Source organism: Chlorocebus sabaeus, chromosome 21 (assembly GCF_047675955.1).
Source record: "Chlorocebus sabaeus isolate Y175 chromosome 21, mChlSab1.0.hap1, whole genome shotgun sequence".
Classification (NCBI taxonomy): domain Eukaryota; kingdom Metazoa; phylum Chordata; class Mammalia; order Primates; family Cercopithecidae; genus Chlorocebus; species Chlorocebus sabaeus.
The window spans coordinates 6310267-6331940 of NC_132924.1; the positions used below are offsets into that span (position 1 = coordinate 6310267).

General features: G+C 47.2%; 1 protein-coding gene across 4 annotated transcripts in view; it reads left to right on the forward strand.

The window, feature by feature from the left end:
- VOPP1 (VOPP1 WW domain binding protein) overlaps positions 1–21674 on the forward strand; it is a 127910-nt gene that overhangs the window by 47122 nt on the left and 59114 nt on the right. For all 4 annotated transcript variants that reach the window (XR_012090286.1, XM_073008834.1, XM_073008833.1 and 1 more), the window contains exon 2: positions 4548–4606. Coding sequence is in view for 3 of the 4 variants with exons in the window: in XM_073008834.1 (XP_072864935.1) it covers positions 4548–4606 (59 nt within the window). In the remaining variant the exon portion in view is untranslated. The remainder of the gene's footprint in view (positions 1–4547; positions 4607–21674) is intronic.

The window sequence follows — 21674 nt, forward strand, 5'->3', positions numbered from 1 at the left end:
ACTCAGGCAGGGCTGCTGTTTTCCCAGAGCCCAGGACAGCTTCCTGAACACTGAGGATGCCTGCTAGGTAACAGAAAGCAGTCGACCTCTCCTCACACACACAATTTCTGTTTCCAGAGATGGTTGATCCTTAAGAAATCGTGGTGAAGTATCTTCGCAAAATGGGTAGACTGACTTTTCCAGAGTGGGCATAAAACCTGGAAATTCACTTTTCCCCCCGTTAGTTTCCATACATTTTAAGGTTTTTTTTTTAGAGAGGTTTGTTCCTTTTAGGGAGATTTTGGAAAACTAAATACTGTACGCATGTAAGGCATTACGTATTTAGAACCTTTGTTCTCAAGAGGTTTGGAAGCATTGCTTCTGCTTAGATGATAGAGGACCACGTAAGCTGAGCCTTGGAAGTTGTTTGTTCCAGAGAAGACACAGTTAGGGACAGAGGTGCTAGCTGGTGTGGGATGAGGAAACGATGCCCTAGTCTGGCCAGGCATTTCAATGCATTCAATCTCTTTCTTCATAAAGCAGGGAAGAGAGTCCATACTCTTACAAATGAGGAGACTGAGACCCAGACTGGCTGGTGGCGTGACTGGCAGGTTGCAGTCAGGTTCAGAACCCAGAGCTCTGGTTCTTTGGCTCCTCCTTTCCCTGTGGGTTCACCTTTGCCCGTCGACTCTGGTGCTTCTCTGTGACCCAACACGGGGCCTTCTTTCTGCCTCCTCCCACTTGCTTGTGAGGCCACATCTGTGTGCCTGCTGGTGGTTGGGAGTACTCTGAAGATACCTCTTACTTGTCCCTGGCAAACTCCCCTTTGACCACAGTTCCAGTTATCTGGCTTTGTCCTGAGTCCTGGTGCTGATGCTGGATTTGGAGTTTGGACTTGGTAGGCAGAGACCGCCTTTCTCATCAGACTTCGACTTGGCAGCACCCGTCTCAACCGTGGGCTCCTCGGGCAGGCGTGTGCCTCTCCACCTCCTGGTCTCCATTCCCATCACAAGGCTGCGTCCTCCTGGATTGGACAGGCCGACTCTGACACCTGGTGTTCAGTTAGCAAACATTTGTTGAAGGAAGGGCTCAACTACAACTTATCGGGACTTCTGAGTCCTCATTTTGGCATTTTTCAGTTGAATAATGAGACCTGTGACTTTGCGTTCTTCATATTACCTGACCGTCACATGGAATCATGCCCTGCATTAACTGTAGTGAGATAGTGTATGTCTGTATTATTATGATGTTGGTATTCCTCAGGAGAAAGCTACTACAAAAGTCCAGCTACCAAAAACAGTGAAGCAGTTTCCAGGATATTAGCAAATTTCAAACATAGTAATTTCAACAGCAACAAAATGGAACTACAGCTTAATGCAGGGTAACTCTGTTTAAAGGTACTTTATGTTTCAAGATTTGTAGCCTTAATATTTTCTTAAGAACAGTTTTTGTAAAGGAACAAACTGGGGTTAAATTTTTCAAAATGTTTTATTTGTGTAGCTTAATGAGAGACGATAAAAGGTTATTAGCAAGTAACTGAGCAAGAGTAACCAACAGGTAGGCAGCTGTGAAGTTAGGGAATATCCCAGAAAAATGTGAGAAGAGTAGGATAGAAGAGTGTGTGTCTATGCGAGTCTCCTGTGAACACTGACCTCACAGGCATCTACCCTGCTTAGTTGTCCCTGTTGTCCCTGGTCTAAAGGGGACATGTGTGATCATGTCACAATAGTCTTTTATAAATCTTTTCAGTCTGAGAAGTGATTTTAAAAAATACTTTCTACTTTATTATCTGAATATGAAAAAACATTTCAAAAGTCAAACTATGTAAAAAGATATACTCAGATGAATTTGGCTCTTGTCCCTGTCTTTTCCACTCCACTCCACCCACCCCCCACAGGTAAGCATTTTCATTAGTTTTTACAGAGACAGATCTCTAAATTTAAAACATTTTGTTTAAGAAGTGAGCATTGCAGTCTGGGCCATATATTGCGTGGTCTTCAGTATGTCTGAAGAACAAAGAGAAGTTTGGAAGTTTTATAAAAAGGAGAAATGTAAGGGATTTTTTGAAAGAGAGTTGTTCTTTGGCACTAAGTAAAGTTTTGGGGAGCTGGCAAGCCCTCTCTGGTGTGTGATGGGGCTGGGTAAGCTAGTCTGAGAGTCAGGGCAGGTAGTTTCAGCAGCCAGGCTTGCTGAGAATGACTTTTTGGAGCAGTGCCATGTGCCCTGAGTGCTTTGCCCCTCTGGCCTTGACTCTGTTAGTTGGGTATGACAAGAATGACCCAGTTCTTGTGATCAATTTTGACACTATCCTTCCTGTGATTTTTTTTGAAAAAAAATTTATTGGTATATAATAATTGTACATATTTATGGGATATATGTGATGTTTTGATGTGTGCAAACTATGATTCTTTTTGTATAAAGCAGGCCAAATGTACACGTTTCCTTTTGCATCAAGGATGGCATACTGGACGTATGTTTTTGTTTTTGCGTATGCTTTTTCGCTAACACCATATCTTGGGGATCATCTCACACCAGTTCTCAGAGGCCTTTGTTCTTGCTGGAGGTGGGCAGAGTGGGTTCCTCAGGGGAGCTCTCTTGAGTGCAGAAGACACTGTGCTGGGGGCTATTTTGCTACCACAGAGAAGCTGTGTGACCCAGAAGAAGACACCCACCAAGGGCTCTGGTGCCTTAATTTGTAAAGTGGTATTCCTCATATTGCTGTATCCCAGAGACAATGTGCATTCAGATGTGTGGCATTATTTTGTGTGGTTGGAAGAAAAAGTCCTTTCTGAAATGTAATGCATTAGTGATGGAGGTGTGCTGCCAGAGTATCAAGTGACTGCTTTGGATCTGGAAACGCTTTAGACCAAGAGGAATTGCAGAAAAGGCCACTGCAGAGGCCAGAGCCTGTCCTTGTTTCCAGTGCCAGCCCGTGTGCCCAGCTCTCGCTGCGTGGCTGTGGCCTGTCTCTGAGGAGAAGCTGTGGAGCAGCCAGGCCCCAGGCAGGGAGGGGTCTTCAGGCTTGAGTTCTGATGTTCCCTGGCCTCACTTCTTGGTTGCGTGGAACTTAAGTGTCAGGTTCCAGAAACGTTTGACTGTCGGTGGCGGTGATGGAGAATAAGGGAGACCCGTTTAAAGTGACACATGGAAGGCAGGCCTGGTTTCTCCGTTTATCACAGAAGACTCTAGTGAAATGAATTATAATTTGGGGCAGAGACCTGAAATTGCTCTTCCTTGCCAAAATAAATTGATTTCGTCAGCTGTCTGAGCTTCATTTCTGAAACTGGACAGGAGCTAACCTAGTCTAAATAAAACTCATTTTCCGTTAATAAAACTAGGTCACTCCAGGCTGCCAGAGTATGCTTCTGAGTGTCTTAAAGCACATTCTCTAAAATTCAGGGGTTCACGTCATTTTCATAACCCATCAAATGTCGCCAGCGTGACGATGGCACTCACCTCTCCCATGGCATGCCACTGTAGGTGTGGGGCCTGTCTCTAACTCCATTCCAGCTGCAGGGCAATTGTGGCAGGAGGGGATTGCTGTCCACCTGCTGGGGCTGCGGACGGGCTAAGAGGGAGCTGATCCAGCCACCCTCCCATCGGAGGAGGGGCTTTGGGCAGGACGGCCCTGCCTTGCCCAAAGAAAACTTTGTTTGCCGTGCCTTTGCCAGTGTTCCTGCTGCTGGGAGCTTTGCACCATAATGTTTTGAAGGTTTTATTTACACTTGGGGGCCAATAAACTAGATCATGGAGGTAGGAAGTTGTGAATTTAAAACAAAAATGACAGCACAAATGGAATAATTTTAGAAAAGCCTTGTTCAGATAGGAAGAGCATCTCTGCATAGAGAACTCCCTGAGCAGTGGGGATGCTGGCCTGCCTTACTTGCTGGAGGTTTGTGAGAGCCTCCAGGTGGCATCTGGCCCCTGCTCCGATGCCTGTGCACACGCACCTGCCCTGGCCTGCCCTGTGGGGCTGGGCCCTGCCTCCGGGATGTTAGGAGCTGGACTTACCTGGAAGGCCCAGGAGAGGCTCCCATTGTCTTTCCTCTTTCCTCCTTTCTCTTCCTGCACGTGAGAGGGCAAGGAGTGAACCGTGACCGATAGCATCTGGCAGACATAGGTCGGAGTGCAGTTTTGGCATATTCTGAAATATACAGCTCTGGAAATGCTAAATGTGTTGGAGATGTCTTTCTAAAACAGAAATTGGGGGGCAGTGGCAATCTTTGCAGTGCTTTATTTCTAACATTCTTGTGTAATCTGAAGTATCATACCAAGTACATTTTAAACAGTGGATTGTCTTTAATTTACCTTTTTAATAAAATGCTGACACTCAGTGTATATAAAGATATGAAAGCCTACGAAAAAATAGAAAAAACAGATGTTTTAAAGAAATAGAAAGTCATGAGAAAGGGGGCGGCTCTCCCTGTAATGCATTGTCTGCCCCGATATCTCAGCTTTTCATGGGTTAAGCTGTATCCTCTCATCCTTCTTTGCTGCCTTTGTGAGAGCTACTCAGCAACATGCAGATTCCTGAGTGCTGATAAACTTTTTCTTGCTTCTATTTGCAGTGCACGGAAGCCAAAAAGCATTGCTGGTATTTTGAAGGACTCTATCCAACCTATTATATGTAAGTATTTGCACCTTTCTGTGGTTTCATTCTGTGGCCGTACCTTTCTCTGGGAATTGTCTTGCTAAAGGTCTGGGTGTGGGATGGGGAAAGCCCGACGTGGCCCAGCCTCTGCTGCGGTGCCAGGCCTGCCTCGCTGGGGGATCAGCAGGTGACCTTACCGTGGCGTACGGCCCACTCAGACCAGTTGCGCTGAGGACAGCCTGAAGTCCTGTGCCCTGTTCTGTGATGCAGGTGAGCTCACTTGAGTGTTTAAAGGGGGCGAGATGTCTGTGGAAGGCAAATATTATATTGGCGTGTACACATTTTCTTAGGCAAAGACAACAAGAATCATAGGAGCAGACTTATGACCTTGAGCAGGACAAGAAACAGTCCTCAGCAGAGCCATTGTGACAGTGTGTGTGTGTCTGTGCGTGTGTGTAGGAAGTCACAATGATCGCCTGTCTCTGAGGCCTCCTCCCCAGAGAGCTGTCATCACAGTCTCTTGTGGCTCTTGGCTCAGAGTGGGTTATAATCCTTCTGGTGCCCCCTTGGTGTCTGCCGGTCTTTCTGTAATGAGGGCATTGCTGCATTTTCTCCGTGCGGTTTTTGTATGTTTGTAATATCTGCTGTGGTAACCACCAACCCTGTGGAGCCTCCTGCCTTGGTGACCGTATTAACTCTCCAGGTTATCACTGTTTTTGATTCTGTTTTGAAGTTCCTTAGGTATTGAGTGGAATACCCTAACCAAAATTTCCCAAAAGCTCTATTATTTTTAGTATTGAATTTTGTAAAACCTGAGATTCTTCAGGCATCTATATTGTAGTCTAGCAGAAGTACTATATATTCTAGCATATAGGGTAATTGGATAGGAGATATATAATAGGAAAAAGGGTTATTTTTTAATCTGCCAAAACATACATTTTTCTTACCTGTCATTATTATTATTTGAGTTGGAATCCTACTCTGTCACCAGGCTGGAGTGCAGTGGCACAATCTCAGCTCACTGCAGCCCCTGCCTCTTTGAGTTCAAGCGAGTCTCGTGCCTCAACCTCCCTAGTAGCTTAGATTACAGGCGTGTGCCACCACGCCCAGCTAATTTTTCTTTTTTTAGTAGAGACGGGGTTTCACCCTGTTGGCCAGGCTGGTCTCAAACTCCTGTCCTCAAGCAGTCTGCCCGCCTTGGCCTCCCAAAGTGCTGGGATTAGAGGCGTGAGCCACCTCGCTCAGGCTCTTACCTGTCATTCTTGAGGAGCCCAGTGTATGAGGGGAGGGCTGTGTATCTGTGAGTGGGGGGTGAAGCACAAGGAAGCTGGTCATGTTCATCATCTTGGTTTCATACTGACAAGCAGGAGTCAATGTGCCCTACAGTGTGGGGGCCCTGGAAGGAAGCCTCTGCAGCTGCAGAAAGACAGACCCCACTTGGAAAATAAAGCAGCAGCGTAAGGACTTGGGCTCTAATTACAGAGTTGTCAGGTTGAAGAGAAGTGGTTGTGGGATAACAGGAAGAGAAAATATTTTGATTCTTCTCAGCGTAATGAATTTTCATCAGTATGGTTTATTTCCTCGTTCAGCTTCTTGCGCAAATGTGGACCTTTCGCCGCCTCCTGTGTGCTCTTCCTTAAAAACCTGTTTCTCCAATTGTTTTATAGGTCAGCTTTGTCAGAGCTTGGGCATCAGAGGTCATTGCTGTTCTTGTATTGACTTGTTCATTTGTTCTTTATTCATTCACTTGTTCTCTGCATATTTTGAAAGTGTTTTGCGTTGCATTGAACTGGAGACAGGGAATACAAAGACAAGCCCTGCTTTTGTCACTCAGGCCTGTGGCCCAGTTTCCTTTCGTGCTTTTCTCTTCCAATGGTGGGGAGAAGGATCCAGAGCTCCCTAGGTGCACTGTCCAGAAAAATGGAAAAGTGAAGTCACCATGATAACATGAAGCTCAGTGTGAGAATAACAGCAGGTAACAGTTATTAAGTACTTACTCCAGGCCCCAGCATTGTCCTATGCCCTGTACATGAATTAAGGTCTTCCGATCTCATGATGCCAGGAAACCCCAGCCCCACCCACTAGTCTTCTCTGTTCTGCCTCTAGTCTTTCTGTTTCTCCCCTCTCTTCCCAGTGTCCTCACCCAAATCCAGATCTGCGAATGTCCTTCAACCATTGCTGAAACTTTCTAACTAGTCTCCTTTCAACCTCTTCTCCCATCCAGTTCTCACGTCTTTCTAAATTTCCATGTCACTTTTTTGCTTAAACCATCAGGAACAATGTCCTTTTAACAGTAGACTTTCAAGAGAGTGTCTGGCTTTATCTTTCTTCTTTCTTGTGAGTCTCATGAGGGCAACAAGTTATAAATACTTGGCTTCCCAACAAGGCGTAGGATAGTGCCCGGCACACAGCGGCCATCCTCGATGTTGAGCGGATGCATTTCCTTGCAGTTCCCACCATGCAGTCAGCAGCGCCAACCCACATAGGGGACCTTTGATCCTTCCCCAGTTCTCTGAGCCTCTTCTGACTCAGTTCCCTGTCCCCATAAGAGTTTGTTCCTCCCCTGCTGTGTTGGCTGTGAGAGAATGCTGACACCACCAGCAAACTGCACCACGCGGCGAGTGCTTCAGGATGGGGCCGTGGCCTGTGCATTCCGTAACCCTGCTGCCTGGCCCAGTGCGTGGCACCTGATGTTTGTCATCATGTTTGTGCAGAGTTCACATATTTGCTCTGTTACTTTTTTATTTAATTGCGGTGAAATTCAAAGAACAGAATTAACCGTTTTAAGGTGACACGTGCGGTAGCATGGAGCACTTTCCCCACGTGATGCGGTCCCCACCTCTGTCTAGTACCAGCCTTCCCATCCCGCCTCTCTGTTGTTTATCAGCTCTGTGACCTTATCAGCCGCTTCCTCTATGAGATGTGACTGCGAATTCTGACCTGCCAGGTTTGAGGCACAGGACTTGCACATGACCAGTGCAGAAGTCCTATAAGAACATAACCTACCCAAGGCCAGCTCCCCTCTCTGTTACATATGCTCATGAGATGAGTGCTACAGACTCAGTGCCACTTCCCTGCACATGCGAGGGACCACAGTGTCTTGACACAGAGGTGAACCCAGTGTGGTGTCAAGGAGAAAGTTGTTTTTTGGGGGCCAGCCAGCACACATGGGGTGGCTTGTCCAATATCCTAACCGGTCCAGTATTTAATACTCAAAAACTGTCTTCTCCAAAGCTGTCTTCTCTGCTGTCCATCAAGTTGGGGTCATGAAGCATTTTTCTGAAAGGGGAATGAATAGAAATTGCTTAGCTGTATTCTACTCCTTCCAAGCTTGTCTCGCTCAAGGAGAGGTCTGCTACAGGCAAGAGACGGTAACTACACCCCCACTGGAAGTGCTTGACCTGCAGGAGGCACAGCTGCCCTAGAGTTAACCTTGAGGGCTACGTTATTGTTGATCTCTGAAGCCCACTGTGGTCTCTGCTGCCTTGGTGCAGAAGGCAGTACAGGTACAGGAGACTCACATCTAGCCCAGCCTCGCCCTGCTGCCGGGGGCCTCGGCCAAGGGGGATGTAGGGAGGCAGGCGGGCTGCCATTGCACACTGCTGCCCGCCTGGCCTCTGAACACATGGCCGGTGTGCAGGGTGCTGTCCTGGGGATGGTGACGGCTGCACTTTCATCCACAGGGGTCTGTGGAGGGCCCACGACGTGTCAGTTGTGTTGCGTTGTGGTGTGCAGGACAGGGAAGGTACCTGTGCCTCAGGCAGCCGTGGTATAGTCATGTGAGAGTGACTAGTCATTTCTGAAGCGTCTTCAACATTACATTAAAAAAAACTTAAATTAGGCCAGGCACAGTGTCTCATGCCTGTAATCCCAGCACTCTGGGAGGCCGAGTCGGGCTGATCTCCTGAGCTCAGGAGTTCAAGACCACCCTGGGCAACATGGTGAAACCCTGTCTCTACTAAAATCCCCCCCCCAAAAAAAATATTAACTGGGCATGGTAGCACAAGCCTGTAGTCCCAGCTACTCGGGAGGCTGAGGCGTGAGAATCGCTTGAGCCCCAGAGGCAGAGGTTGCAGTGAGCCACACCACTGTGCTCCAGCTTGGGCTACAGAGTGAGACTCCATCTCAAAACAAAACGAAACAAACAAACAAAACCTTAAATTATAACAGATCTCATCTAAAAAGTACATTTCCAGTATATTCTATGTTTCATTTCATCTGGGTAAAGTGCTAAGATTCTCCGAAATAGATACTCCTTACAAATATGTTTACTCAAGGTGACATCCTGTTTTGTTAGAGGTTGTTTTTTTTTCCTTCCCCTGCAGAAAATATATATTTCCAACAACACCTCTGTTTTGTGAGTGTAACTCACCATGCAGAATGCATTGAGGAGGGAACATCTAGGTTGCAAACTTGTTTTAGGGATTTTATTCCTGTATTTGATAATCTGATTTCATTTTGTCTCACTGGAAATCCCAGGTGGCAGCCGCCTTCTCCCTACTCTGCCTGTCCCTGCATTTCACACCAGCGTGCCAGTTAGTCAGCTAACAGAGACTGATCTCTTTTAATGAAATGTAGGTTTGCCACTGTAGCTACCTAGACATAAAAAATTACTCTCACCTGTTCTGATTTCTTTGTGCTAAATGATCTCTCTCTTTCTACCCTATCCTTGCATCAAGGTTTGTTTCATTTCCTTAATTTGATAGTTTTCCATTGTTGGTCTGGGAGACTGTGTATTACATGTATAAACAAGATACACTTATTGTTGAAGAAAAAGACCCTTCGGGATCTGAACAGAAAAACAACACATTCCTGCTCCCTCCAATAATGTTTCCCCCTTTACTTCCCTTCACTACCTGCCTTTCCTGTTGCAAGCTGCCCTTCCAAGAGCTCTGAATTAAAATGTGCCTTTCTGTGCTTTGGTTCAGGGCTTACTAGGTATCTCCTCTTAGTAACGTGGTTTAAAAACAGCAAGTGGCTGTGTGGCCTCAGCAGCTCCTACCCCTTGGCTTGCTTTCTATCCTCGAGTCAAGCTTCTGCTCGGGCCTCGCTCCCTCAGCTCCTTTGCCAGCACGGCCTGAAACGGGTCACTGTGTGAGCTTCCTGGAGCCCAGAGATGAGAAGATAAAGGTGGGAACTGACCGAGGAGCATGTCCTGCAGGATCCAAAGCAGCAAACAGCACACTTCCCTCTCAGTCCAGAAAAGTGCTGCCGACTAAGGTGGCATTTGTCAGAGAAGAGCCTAGACGCAAGTCCATGTCCGGGAGCTCAGTCTGATGTCCAGGTGTCTGCGGGCAGCACTGAATCCTCCTCATCAGGTGACAGGGAGCTCCTGCCTGTCACAGAGTGTGCCTGCTGCTTCTGTGGCGCAGAGGGGAAGTGGAGTGGCTTGGGAGGAGGTAGCTCTAGGTGCTATTCAGCCTATGGCTTCAGTTCTCTTTAAAAAGGCGGGGTTGTGGTGCCTGCTGCACTGGGTTGCTGTGCAGTATGAATACTGCTGTGCATGTGAGATACGGAGTAAGGACTCAGTCACTATTTGGGATGCCTGTATTCTCTGTGATATTTGCAGTTTCGTTTGGCAGACTTTAACACTGAGCTTGGAGAAGATTGGGAGTTCTGTGTCCAGAGGTGGCTGATGGGTCCCCTGATTTTACCTGGGGACCTCTGCCCCAGGGCACAAACTCACCTCGTTGCCGGGCATGCTGTTCCTGATGCTCTGGGAGGCAGCCTGTCCCAGCCCGTCTTCGATATCTGCCAGTGGTTACCTGGGCCTTCCTTGGTGCCTGAGTTGACACCACCACCCCTTTGTGGGTAGTGGGAGGCCTCTTGGGTCAGGAGCAGTGACTATAAGAAACGTCACCCTCTCCACTGAGATTTCCAGCCCAGGTGCTCCTCAGCCCCCCCGAGGCCACCTGGCTCACAGCCGCCACCCCTAAGGGGACTTGGTGCACAGAAGAGCAGAGAGAGGGTGGTGGCTTGGGAGGCAGCAGCAGGCTGGAGGTGACAGGGCGTGCCTGTATGCCAGGGTGTAGACAGGGACCTCGGGAGGCTCCTCCACAGCTGACAAGAGGTGCAAGTATGTCACACAGGGTCCAGGGCTTATCCCACAGGAGGCAGAGCCCATTCCAGCAGCACTGCACAGCCGCAGCTCACCACAAGGACAGCTGAGACCTGCCCACTTCTTTGCATCTGCCTTTGCAGCAGGACAGAGCAGAGGACGGCCCCGAGTTGTCCCAGACTAGCTGAGACACAGAGTCTGCCAGATACACAGCCTGGGAATGCAGTGGCTGACATTTGTGGAGTGCTTGCCTAAGCACGCTGCGGTGTCATCTCCTGAGAGCTGGGGATGAGGGTCCCTCTCTGCAGCCCATACCCCTCTTTGGTGCATGGGTACCATGCTCCTTCACGGCACTACTGTTGCTGAAATAAAACATCTGTGTGTCTCCTCCCTAGACTGGGAGCCTGTCTTGCTGATTTTTATACCTTCTGTGCTAACACAGGTCCTGGCCCATAGAAGGCCCTCAGTATACCTTTAGTAACGGAGACAAATGGTGGCCTAAGGAGGGTTGGAGACAGAAGGAGTGATTCTGAAAGCTGTCTTTGGGGATGGAAAATATTTAAGGGACTGGAATTCAAGAGATCATCTGTAGACCAGCTGTGCCATCAGGTTGCTGTGTGATCTTGGGCAAATGTCCAGCCTCTCTGGGCCCCAGTTTCCTGTGCTAGATCACCTTCAAGGTCTCATCCCGCTTATTCCACAGCACTCTGGCTGGCTGCTCGGAATAATTTATAGCTTAGAGAATAAAAGATGAATGGCTGAGCAGGCATGTGTGTTGTAGCAGAGACAAGTGACAAATGGGAGATGGATTTTAACTCATGAAGGGCCCAGCCTGCCTGCCAAGTACAAAGCGACCACCTCATGTCTCCTTCCAAGCCAGTGAGTCTTCTTACTTCTGCAGGTCTTGGTACTGACATGATGGTGTGAGAAAGGGCGCTGCTTCCAGTCAGGCACTGGGGTGGATCTGGGAGCCTGGCCTCACTGGACCAGATCTCGTGGCTCCTTAGACATATCAGGTGCTTGCTGACAGTTACCCGGACTTCAGACGATGACTTTTTCATGTGACTTTAATAAGCCAGAGAGAGCTGATGATTTAGATGTGCACATTTCTTGTTACTATATATTGAAATGAATCTCTGTCCCCCAGAAAATTGAGGATGGGTTCGAAATGGTTGAGTATTCTTGACTGGACACCAATGATTTAAAAGTGAAAAATAGCCCTGTGGCCCTTTGAAGAGCTGGGAGGAGGAAAAGATTTGGCCCCAAAGTTTTACTTTACTTACCTCCGTTCTCGTAGAATGCCAGGAAACCCTAAGACCATCCTCTTCTAGTTTTACCAACATGGCAGCTGGCACCAGGAGATGCGGTCTCCCTGGGCCTGCAGCATCTTTAGAGGTCTTTTGCATGACTGGGTCACATCTCTGGCTGCCACATGGATGGGACAGAGCTTCAGGGTATTTGGGTTCAGGGTGTTTTGTCTGCTCACTTATTTTAGTTTTTTGTTCAGATCTAAGTACCATTGAAGGAAAGAATGTGGGGAAGCTTCTCAGAAGTCAACTCCACTAAGACGATAGGGAATTCACACACCGCCAAGCTCAAAGGAGAGCATGGAAGGGAAAAAATGGATGGTTGCATATTGTCAAACCGCTGGATAAAGGGAAGATAGGATCCATGAAACAGAATTAAGGAATATTATCATCAGTGTCATGCCTTACTAAGTACCTGTGATTTCCAGAGCGCTACTAAAGTGGGAGGGAGCTGGTGTGTAGGGATGATGGGAAGTTAGGGATGAGGGAGGCAGGGCCTGTCCTGGAGGAGCCCAGGGTCCAGGGCTTATCCAGCAGGAGGCAGAGCCCATTCCTGCCAACACTATCGATTTTGACCAGGCTGCTTTCAGGCGCTATTCCCAAGTCTCCTATTGGAGTGTGAAGCTTCTTTTAAAGTGCTTACATTACCCTGTGTTGTTGGCTGCCTCTGGGTTCATTTCTCTGCTGTGAATAATTAATGCTGTGAGTGGATGAAGTGCTGTTCACAGGTGTCAAATCGAGATCCAGAGACAAGGTTGGCAGAGCCAGCACCGCTGGGCTGCTTTACCTTCCTGCTAGGAGCGCAGGTGCCAGAGTCAGTCCCAGGCTCCCTGGACACAGGGTCACCTCTGGCCAGCAGGCACCCTTTATGGCTCTGCAAGCAGACTCTGAGCCTGATGGGGAGGTCCCTCTGTGCAGAAGTCAGCTGGACTCCTTTGCTGAGCTCTCCTCCCACAGCACTGGGGCCTTCCAGGATGCATGGAAGAGGGCGGTGGGGGTGGGGGCGCTTCCCTGGCTGAGTGCTCCATATGCCTGCTGCAGACCCTCACTGTTCTGCCATCAGGAGATGGAGCACAGTTTTCGGGTTGCAACCTGGAGGGGGCAGATATTCAAGAGCAGAATTTCTTTTCTCTCAGTTCTTGGATTTATCAATGAAGATTTCTGGTGTAAGTTGAAGACACTTTTTCTATAACAGGGAGAAATTTTCACTGATGATCTTCTGCTTAAGCGCTTTAGACCCCTAAAATGTGACCTTGATTTCTTTTTTTTTTTTTTTTTTTTTTTTTTTTTGGAAATAGAGTCTCACTCTTGCCCAGGCTGGAGTACAGTGGCATGATCTCGGCTCACTGCAACCTCCGCCTTCCAGGTTCAAGTGATTCTCCTGCCTCAGCCTCCTGGGTAGCTGGGATTACAGGCACGTGCCACGACGCCTGGCTAATTTTTGTATTTTTAGTAGAGACGGGGCTTCACCATGTTAGCCAGCTGGTCTCAAACTCCTGACCTCAAGTGATCCACCTGCCTTGGCCTCCCAAAGTGCTGTGATTACAGGTGTGAGCCACTGCGCCCAGCTGAACTTGATTCCTTTTAACTATACATTGTGAGTATGCTTCTAAATCAGTATACAAAGCCCCTCATTCTTTTTGATAGTAGCAGAATATTTCCTGGGGATGCCTCATCATTCATTTATACAGGTAGTGCATATATGTTGGAGTTTTTGTTTTGTTTAACTGTTGAAGGTTCTCAGTTCCTTGTCTGTAATTCTTGTAAACCCAGAAAATCTGAGACAGGTCTCAGTTAATTTAGAAAGTTTATTTTACTAAGGTTGAAGACATGCACGCGTGTCAAAGCCCCAGGAAGTCCTGACAACACGTGCCCAAGGCGGTCGGGGCACAGCCTGGTTTTATATATTTTAGGGAGACATGAAGTATCATCAATATATGTAAGAAGTACATTGGTTTATCCAGAAAGGCAGGGACAAAGATGTTTTTCTTTCACATTCTAAAATTTTAAGCTGTGCTCATAAACAAATTTTTAATAATTCACTTGGTAGCAAGAACATATTTGAACAGACAGGCTATTTATAGTCTTTAAAAATTCCATTTGGTATGATGTTTCATATATTTTAATGCTGGCCATATTATATGGGGTAAATTTGCAGAAATTGAATTGCTGAATCAAAGCTTATGCTTATTTTATATTCTACTAAATACTGTCCAGCTGCTCTCCCTGAGGGTCATCGTGATAATAGGCCATCATTGCCTGGGAGCACCTGTTTCAAACTGTCCCCACCAGCACTGTGTTAACATTTTAATCAGTGTCCTTTGTATGCTTTGAGTTCCTACTAATTAATGTATTGTTCCCAGCTTTGCTGAGTTGCCTTTCTGCTGCAACATCTCTTCTGTTTAAGTCAAAACCTTTACAAGGTTCCGAAACCAAGGTGGATGCCTGGGCTCTGCATAGAGGAATGAGATGGGGTTGCTCTCAAGCTCGCATCTAGTGTAGAAGATAGAGGTCTCTAACAGTTAACCACAATATTGCACATGGTGAGAACTGTAGAAATGGGGGTCCTGCCAAGGGAGGAGCAGGACAGATCGGGGAGAGCAGGGGATGGTGTTGGGAGAGACCTCACAGGACTGATCTTTGAAGCAGCACGGAGCAGTCAGAGAATTTGGGAAGAGTGCAGGCATGGGAGCATGAAGGTGCAGGGTACAGTGGGGACCACGGGGCTGGAGTCCAGAGTGCCTGGTAGATGGCAGGAGATGAGATGGGAAAAGGAGGGAGAAGCCTGGCGAGAAGAGTGTCAAATGCCGTCTGAGGGGCTGAGACTCCCTCCTGCGTGCAGCATTGTGGCAGGCCAGTCTCACCAACACAGGCCTCCATAACAAGTGTTTCAGGACGGACTGAGTGGTTAAGTTAAATATTCAAAGCTAAAAAAAGCCAGTGCCCTTATAGAAAGGCTGGGATGTAACAAAAGCCCACCAGGAGTTTTGCCTAGGCCTTTCCTGGGCCTTAAAACATGACAAAATAACGAAGGAATTCTTTACATGACCCATTTAGGATTAAATAAGTTTTTTTTGGTGTCTGAAGAAAGTCCCCAGGCCTCCACAAACAAGTTTATTGGGGGTCTAAAGGAACTCCCCAAACCTCTGTGATTTAGCAGAAGACAAGATAAGGATAATCACCCCAGCACCTGGACCCATTTAGATTACGTGAATTTACTGAGGCTCCAGTTATAGTTGTAGTTTAAAAGAAGTTAATCACCTCTCTAGATGAATGCACACTTACAGGTAGACATATAGCTTAGAAAGTATGTAAGCTCTGGAAAACATTGTAATTTTGAGTTGGTCTGGCCATAATTTCCAGGCCTTTTACCAGTAATTGGTTGCAGAAATAAAAATTCTCTTCCTCCCCAGTTCATCTGCATCTCATTATTGGGCCACAAGAAATAGCAGCCTGACCCTCAGTTTGGTCTAGGGACAGTATGACGACACAGTCCTCTGGTCTAAAGGGGAGGAGCTCGTGGCTGTAGTAAAGGCAAGACAGTCTGACTCCTGTAGAAACAGGGCTGAGGAACAGGCGGTGGTCATGAAAAGCATCTCACAGGAGAGTCGATATAGAGGTAAATAAAGGGAGTCAAATAAATCACAGGTTTCTGGTTGGGAAGACAGTGAGAGGGAGACCATGGAAAGAATAGGTTCTGGGAAAGATTCAGTAGAAGACTGAGTAGAGAATGTCATATATACATGTGGAGTTTGGAATTCTTGGAGAATACCCAGGAAATTGAGCCAGTGAGGAATTCACTTTTGCAGCAGAGGTGGAAGAGGGCAGGATGTAGTCCAGAGCTGGAATGCAGACTTAAGAGTTCTGAGCATTTGCATATAACAGCTAACCAGCTGCTATAGTCTGAATATGTGTGTCCTTACAAAATTCATATGTTGGAACCTAACACCCAGTGTATGAGTAGTAAGAGGTGGGGCCTTTGGAGAAGTGACCAAGTCATGAGGGCTCTGTCCTCATGAATGGGATTGCAGCAGAGGTTGCAGGGAGCTCCCCTGCTCTCTTTTGCCCTGTGAGAACACAGCTGCAAGACATCATTTATGAAGCAAGGAGCCCTGACTGGATATCGAATCTGCTGGGCCTTGATCCTGGGCGTCCCAGCCTCCAGAACTATGAGCAATCAATTTCTGTTGTTTATAAATTACCCAAGCTCTGGTGTTTTGTTATAACAGCCTGAATGGACTAAGACCAACTCAAGTAAAAATAGAGCTGAGAAAGTAAGCCAGGTGTGAACCTCAGTGTAAGTTTCCAGAGTTTTTAGGTACTAGAATCTATCTCCCTTCCTGATCTCATTGCCAAACTCAGCTAATTCCGTTAGTATTTATCATGCCTGTGTGATTTCAATGATAGGAAATTTATTATGAAATTAAAATGGATTATAACTTTGGGGCAGGGTCTTGCTCTGTCACCCAGGCTGGAACACAGTGGTGCAGTACTAGCTCACTGCAGCCTCAAACCCCTTGGCTCAAGTGATCCTCTCACCTCAGGCTCTGAGTCACTAGGACTGTAGGTATGTGCTACTACGTCTGGCTAATTTTAAAGATTTTTTATAGCGACAAGATCTCACTGTGAGCTCATAGGCAGACTTCTGTTTTTCACTTTTGTATGGAAAATGAAAAACACCTTCCAGAGAAGGTGGTTTCTGGTAATAACTGTGTCTCTGAAAGAGACATATGGCCAGGATTTATTTTTTTTAACCTTATATTTAGTCAGCCAGAAACTAGGAGGATTGTTTTTCAGGATAGGATTGAATAGAACTAATTTTAAATGATCCGCAGTTTACTGGAAGGAGAAAGAGGGAAAACGTCTACCGCAGAAACACAAGGGTGGAGTTTCAAAAACTCTGGGCCAGGTGCAGTGGTTCACATCTGTAATCCCAACACTTTTGGGCCAAGGCAAGTAGATCACTGTGGCCAGGAGTTGGAGACCAGCCTGGGCAACATAGTGAAACCTCATCTTTACAAAAAATTTTTTAAATTAGCTGGGCATGGTGGTGTGCACCTGTAGTTTTAGCTACTTGGGAGGATGGTGTGAAGGGATCACTTAAGCCAAGGAATTTGAGGCTACAGTGAGCTATGATTGCACCACTGCACTCCAGCCTGGGTGACACAGTGAGACCTTGGGTCAAAACAAACAAACAAAACAAAGAACTCCATAGTTACCAAAGTTCAGCAGTAATTTAAGAGCTTCTTGGCCCATCTTACCTCCTCACTTTAACTCTGGGTGCATCTGGGCTCCAAGGCAGCAGCTACTCAAGGGTTAAAATGACCAGGAAATGAGCACTCTCTGCCCCATTTTGTCTGCAAATATTAGTGATTTTGGTAAGCATTTGTAATGCTTTCTCCCGTGGTAGAAATACAAGTAAAATTGCGCTAGGTAAATCCTGTATGCCACCCTGAATGCAAGTAGTTTGGGTTTATACAAGTCAGAGAAGGTATTTTCTAGTGATAACTCTGTCTCTGAAGGAATGATTGACAGGGCAGCCGTCTTCCCACCCTCAACGTCTCGGGTTCAGGCCTCATCAAAGCAGCGATGGCCCCCTCCTTACAACCTAGAGATGTTTGACTTTGCCGTGGGATGTGTTGACCAAATCAAAGTTGAAACATCATCAAAATGGGACCATACGTCTCAACACACAGGCACCTCCCTGCCTGTCAGGGAAACCGTGTCAGGCCAGGAGGATGATACTGACATCACATGGATTACCAACTGAGGTTGACAGGAAAGAAAGAACCATGAGTTTATAGTCAGGTCTGTGAAGTTTTTGACTTGAAAGCAAGACAAAATGGTCTAAAATCTTGTGTTTGGAAAGATGAAAGTTCTATTTAAAATGCTGGTTTCTCGCAGACATACAATATTACAAGTAATCAGATTATGCCTAGACTTTCATTGTGGTGATATCTTGGGTGTTTGCATATGACCAAACTCATCAGATTGTACACAGCTCTTTGTATATCAAGGATACATCAATAAAGCTGTTAAAACAAAAAACACCTGCCCAGAAAAGCCAGAACAACACCCCACCCCACCCCCCCGCCGCCCCCTGCCCGGCTCACCCACCATGTGCTCCTTCCCAGCGCTAAGAAAAGAGTCACAGGCAAGAGGGCTCCAGATTTAGGTCCTTGGTTCTCAGCCCTGCCGTGTACAGAAATCTCCAGAGGAGTGCATCCCAGCCAGCAGGCACAGGTGTTTTTAAAGCTGCTGGACAGTTTTGACGTGAGCCGGTGCTGAGAGCCATTGCTTTCCACAGCACTCCTCACAGGTGTGTCTTGAGGCTGCTGGAATTCTGCCTGAACCACCTCCTCCTGGTTTGAGTTTTGTCCACATGTGTGGGCCAGGACTTCTGCTGCCTCATTCAAATGAGAGAGCTTTCCTGGTGGAGGATGGATTCCTAAAGGCAAAGCCAGGATATGACCCAGAAGGTTATGCCATATTAAGGCTGGAAATGCACAAGTGTATTAAGTAATGTTATAAAGAAGCTTTATAAAGAAGCTTGTGGGGCTGGGCGCATTGGCTCAAAGTGCCTGTAATCCCAGCACTTTGAGAGGCTGAGGCGGGCGGATCACCTGAGTTTGGGAGTTTGAGACCAGCCTGACCAACATGGGTAAAACCCTGTCTCTACTGAAAGTATAAAAATTAGCCAGGCATGGTGGCACATACCTGTAATCCCAGCTACTTGGGAGGCCAAGGCAGGAGAATCACTCGAACCTGGGAGGGGGGGAGGTTGCGGTGAACCGAGATCGCACCATTGAACTTCAGCCTGGGCAACAAGAGTGAAGCTCCATCTCAAAAAAAAAAGAAGCTTGTAGCTGGGTGCAGTGGCTCATGCCTGTAATCCCAGCACTTTGGGAGGCTGAGACAGGCAGATCACCTGAGGTCAGGAGTTTGAGACCAGCCTGGCCAACATGGCGAAACCCCATCTCTACCAAAATTATAAAAAATTAGCCGGGCCTGGGAATGCAAACCTGTAATCCCAGCTACTCGGGAGGCTGAGGCAGGAGAATCACTTGAACCTAGGAGGTGGAGGTTGCAGTGAGGTGAGATCGTGCCACTGTACTCCAGTCTGGGCCACAAGAGCAAAACTCCGTCTCAAAAAATGGTGATGAGTAATACATTTTCTCGTAATAGACTTATCCAAGAGTTAGTGGACAATGTCCTGATGATCACAGATGACTTGTCTAGGAGGGAAGAGGCAGGAATGCCCAGGGCACCAGTGTGCCCAAAGACAGCCCACCAGGCTGAGATTTTAGAAGGACATGGGTGAGAGATGGGAGGTGGGCTCATCAGGGCAGTCGCCAGAGCAGTGGGGACCTCTTAAAGGCATCAGGAAATTATTAAAAGGGTGTTTTGTGCTCGATTAAAATTAATTTGGGTTTGCCTCTCTAAGGTCATATTGGGTTGGTCTTTTATGGGACTGTGAGACCAGGACATCAGTGATCTGACACTGCTGAGAAGATCAGTAATAAATAGAGCAGTTAGGTGGATTTTTAACTGGTATAATAGCTGTATTTATAAAATTATGATTAGTAAAATCTCAACATAGAAGGAACGTCTCTAATGGAATTCACCATTGACTTCAGTATTTTAGCATTGACTTGAATGAAAATAGGGAAGGCATGCCATGTTGATTATATGTACAAGTTGTAGGTAGAGGAGGTCCTTCCTTCCTTCCCTCCTTCCTTCCCTCCTTCCTTCCTTCCTTCCTTCCTTCCTTCCTTCCTTCCTTCCTTCCTTCCTTCCTTCCTTCCCTCCCCCCCTCCCTCCCTCCCCTAGGTAGAGGAGGCCCTTCCTTCCTTCCTTCCTTCCCTCCCTCCCTCCCTTCCCTCCCTCCCTCCCTCCCTCCCTTCCCTCCCCCCCCTTTCTCAATTAAGGTATAATTCACATACTATAAAATTCACGTGCCCATTTTTTTAAATCCTGATGCTGAAACTGATCTCCATCTGAGTAGAGAGCATCTGGCTGTGAGTTGGGCTGAGCTCATGGGCTGTCACCTTTCCATATTCCCACCTCACCCTCCTTTTCTGCACACTCCTGGACTCCTTGCAGCTAAGCCAGGACTCACTTCGTGGTACAGCCTTCTTTCTCTCCCTTTGGTTTTCTTTCTGCAGACAGCCTGCTGGACTTTGGTAAGATCTCAGGTTTTGAATTTCAGTTTCAGGGCATGGAAAGATTCCTCTTCATTTTCAGGCCCCAGTCTCATCTCTTCCTGACCCAACTGTGGATTTCTGGACATGGGCATTCTAAGTCATGTTTGTGATCATTGCAGAGAGGAGGAGCAGAGTTGTTCGGGTGGCCTGAAATTCAGCAGTCCTGGGTCCCAGGAAAACTTGACTCATATCCTTCATGTCAGTGACAGAAAACTGGAAGAAATAGTGAATGCCTTGAGTGACAGAATGAGGATCCAAAGGCTCTTGACAGGATAAAAGTAAAGGGCCAGAAGTTTACCCTTTTTATGGATAAGCATGAAGTCCTATATTTGGGTCCCAGACTGTACTGCACCTGTACAGCATGGGAAGACAGAACCTACTGAGAAGAACTTGGAAGTTTAGATGGAAGGTTTATTAGGATTTGACTGTGTCACAGTTGTTAAAAAGGTTAATCCTGCCTGAAGCTCCAGTAAGTGTGGAAATGAGAGTAAACTGGGATTCTTCCCAATAAAGAGAAACCATAATTTTGCCCAAGATAGATACTGTTTCCTGGAGAAGACAAGGCTTGGGAGAATATGTGAGTCCCTTTGGACACTGGAAAGAAAGACTGTGTGAGTCATGGATCAACCTAGCGGGGCCTGCCTTGGATTCTGCACAAGGAACAGCGCCCATGGTCATGGAAGGCACGTGCCCTGGGGCCTTGCTGCAGGGAGTGGCCGCCTCTGCCTGGGCAGGTTGGAGGGGAAGGTCAGTCACTAAACGATCAGGTGGATTCCTTGATCCAGGTGAGGCACAGAGCTCTGCAGTCCTTACAAGGAGGTTTGCCGGGGCACTGGTTGGCTAAGGACGGAGCCCTCCTCTGCTCCCCTAGAGGCTCACACGTCCTTTGGAGTTTTCTACTGAAACTTGTATAGGCCTCTGTGTTTAGATTACTGGAGAGCCCAGTTTCTCCTAGGTAGCTAATCAAAGACCACTGATAAGCCTGAATGTACTTCCTGCTTCTAACTCGGGAAGCCTCCTTCAAGTATGTGCTGCGGGCTCGGCTCTGTGGAGAATGCAGATGATAATGAGTAGTGTGAAAAGCAGGGTTAGCTTTTAGGGGCAGTGTGATTGAGGAGAACAGACCAGCTGTCAAACTGAGAGACTGGGACTAGACGGGAGAAAGGAGGTGTTGTGCCAGCAAGTGCTTAGTGAAGAGAAAGGTTTGCTGAGGGTTAATCCTGCAGGCAGGAGAAAGGATTGGATTCTCGAACTCCCCCAAAAAAGTTACAGTCCCCACCAGCTCTGTCTCCAGACCAGCACCCTGAATATTTTACTCAGACTTTAGCTGCTCCACCAGATGCAGAGACGATTTTCTGTAAATCCTTTTAACTGTGATTACCGCTAAAGTGGTGCTTAAGTTCAGGCTGATGTAACAGCAATACCAGAGGCTGTGGGGCTTAAACAGCATGTGTTTATTTCTCACAGCTCTGGAGGCTGGAAGTCCCAGACCAAGGTGCCGTCAGCTCTGGTGTCTGATGAGGGCTCTGTCCGTG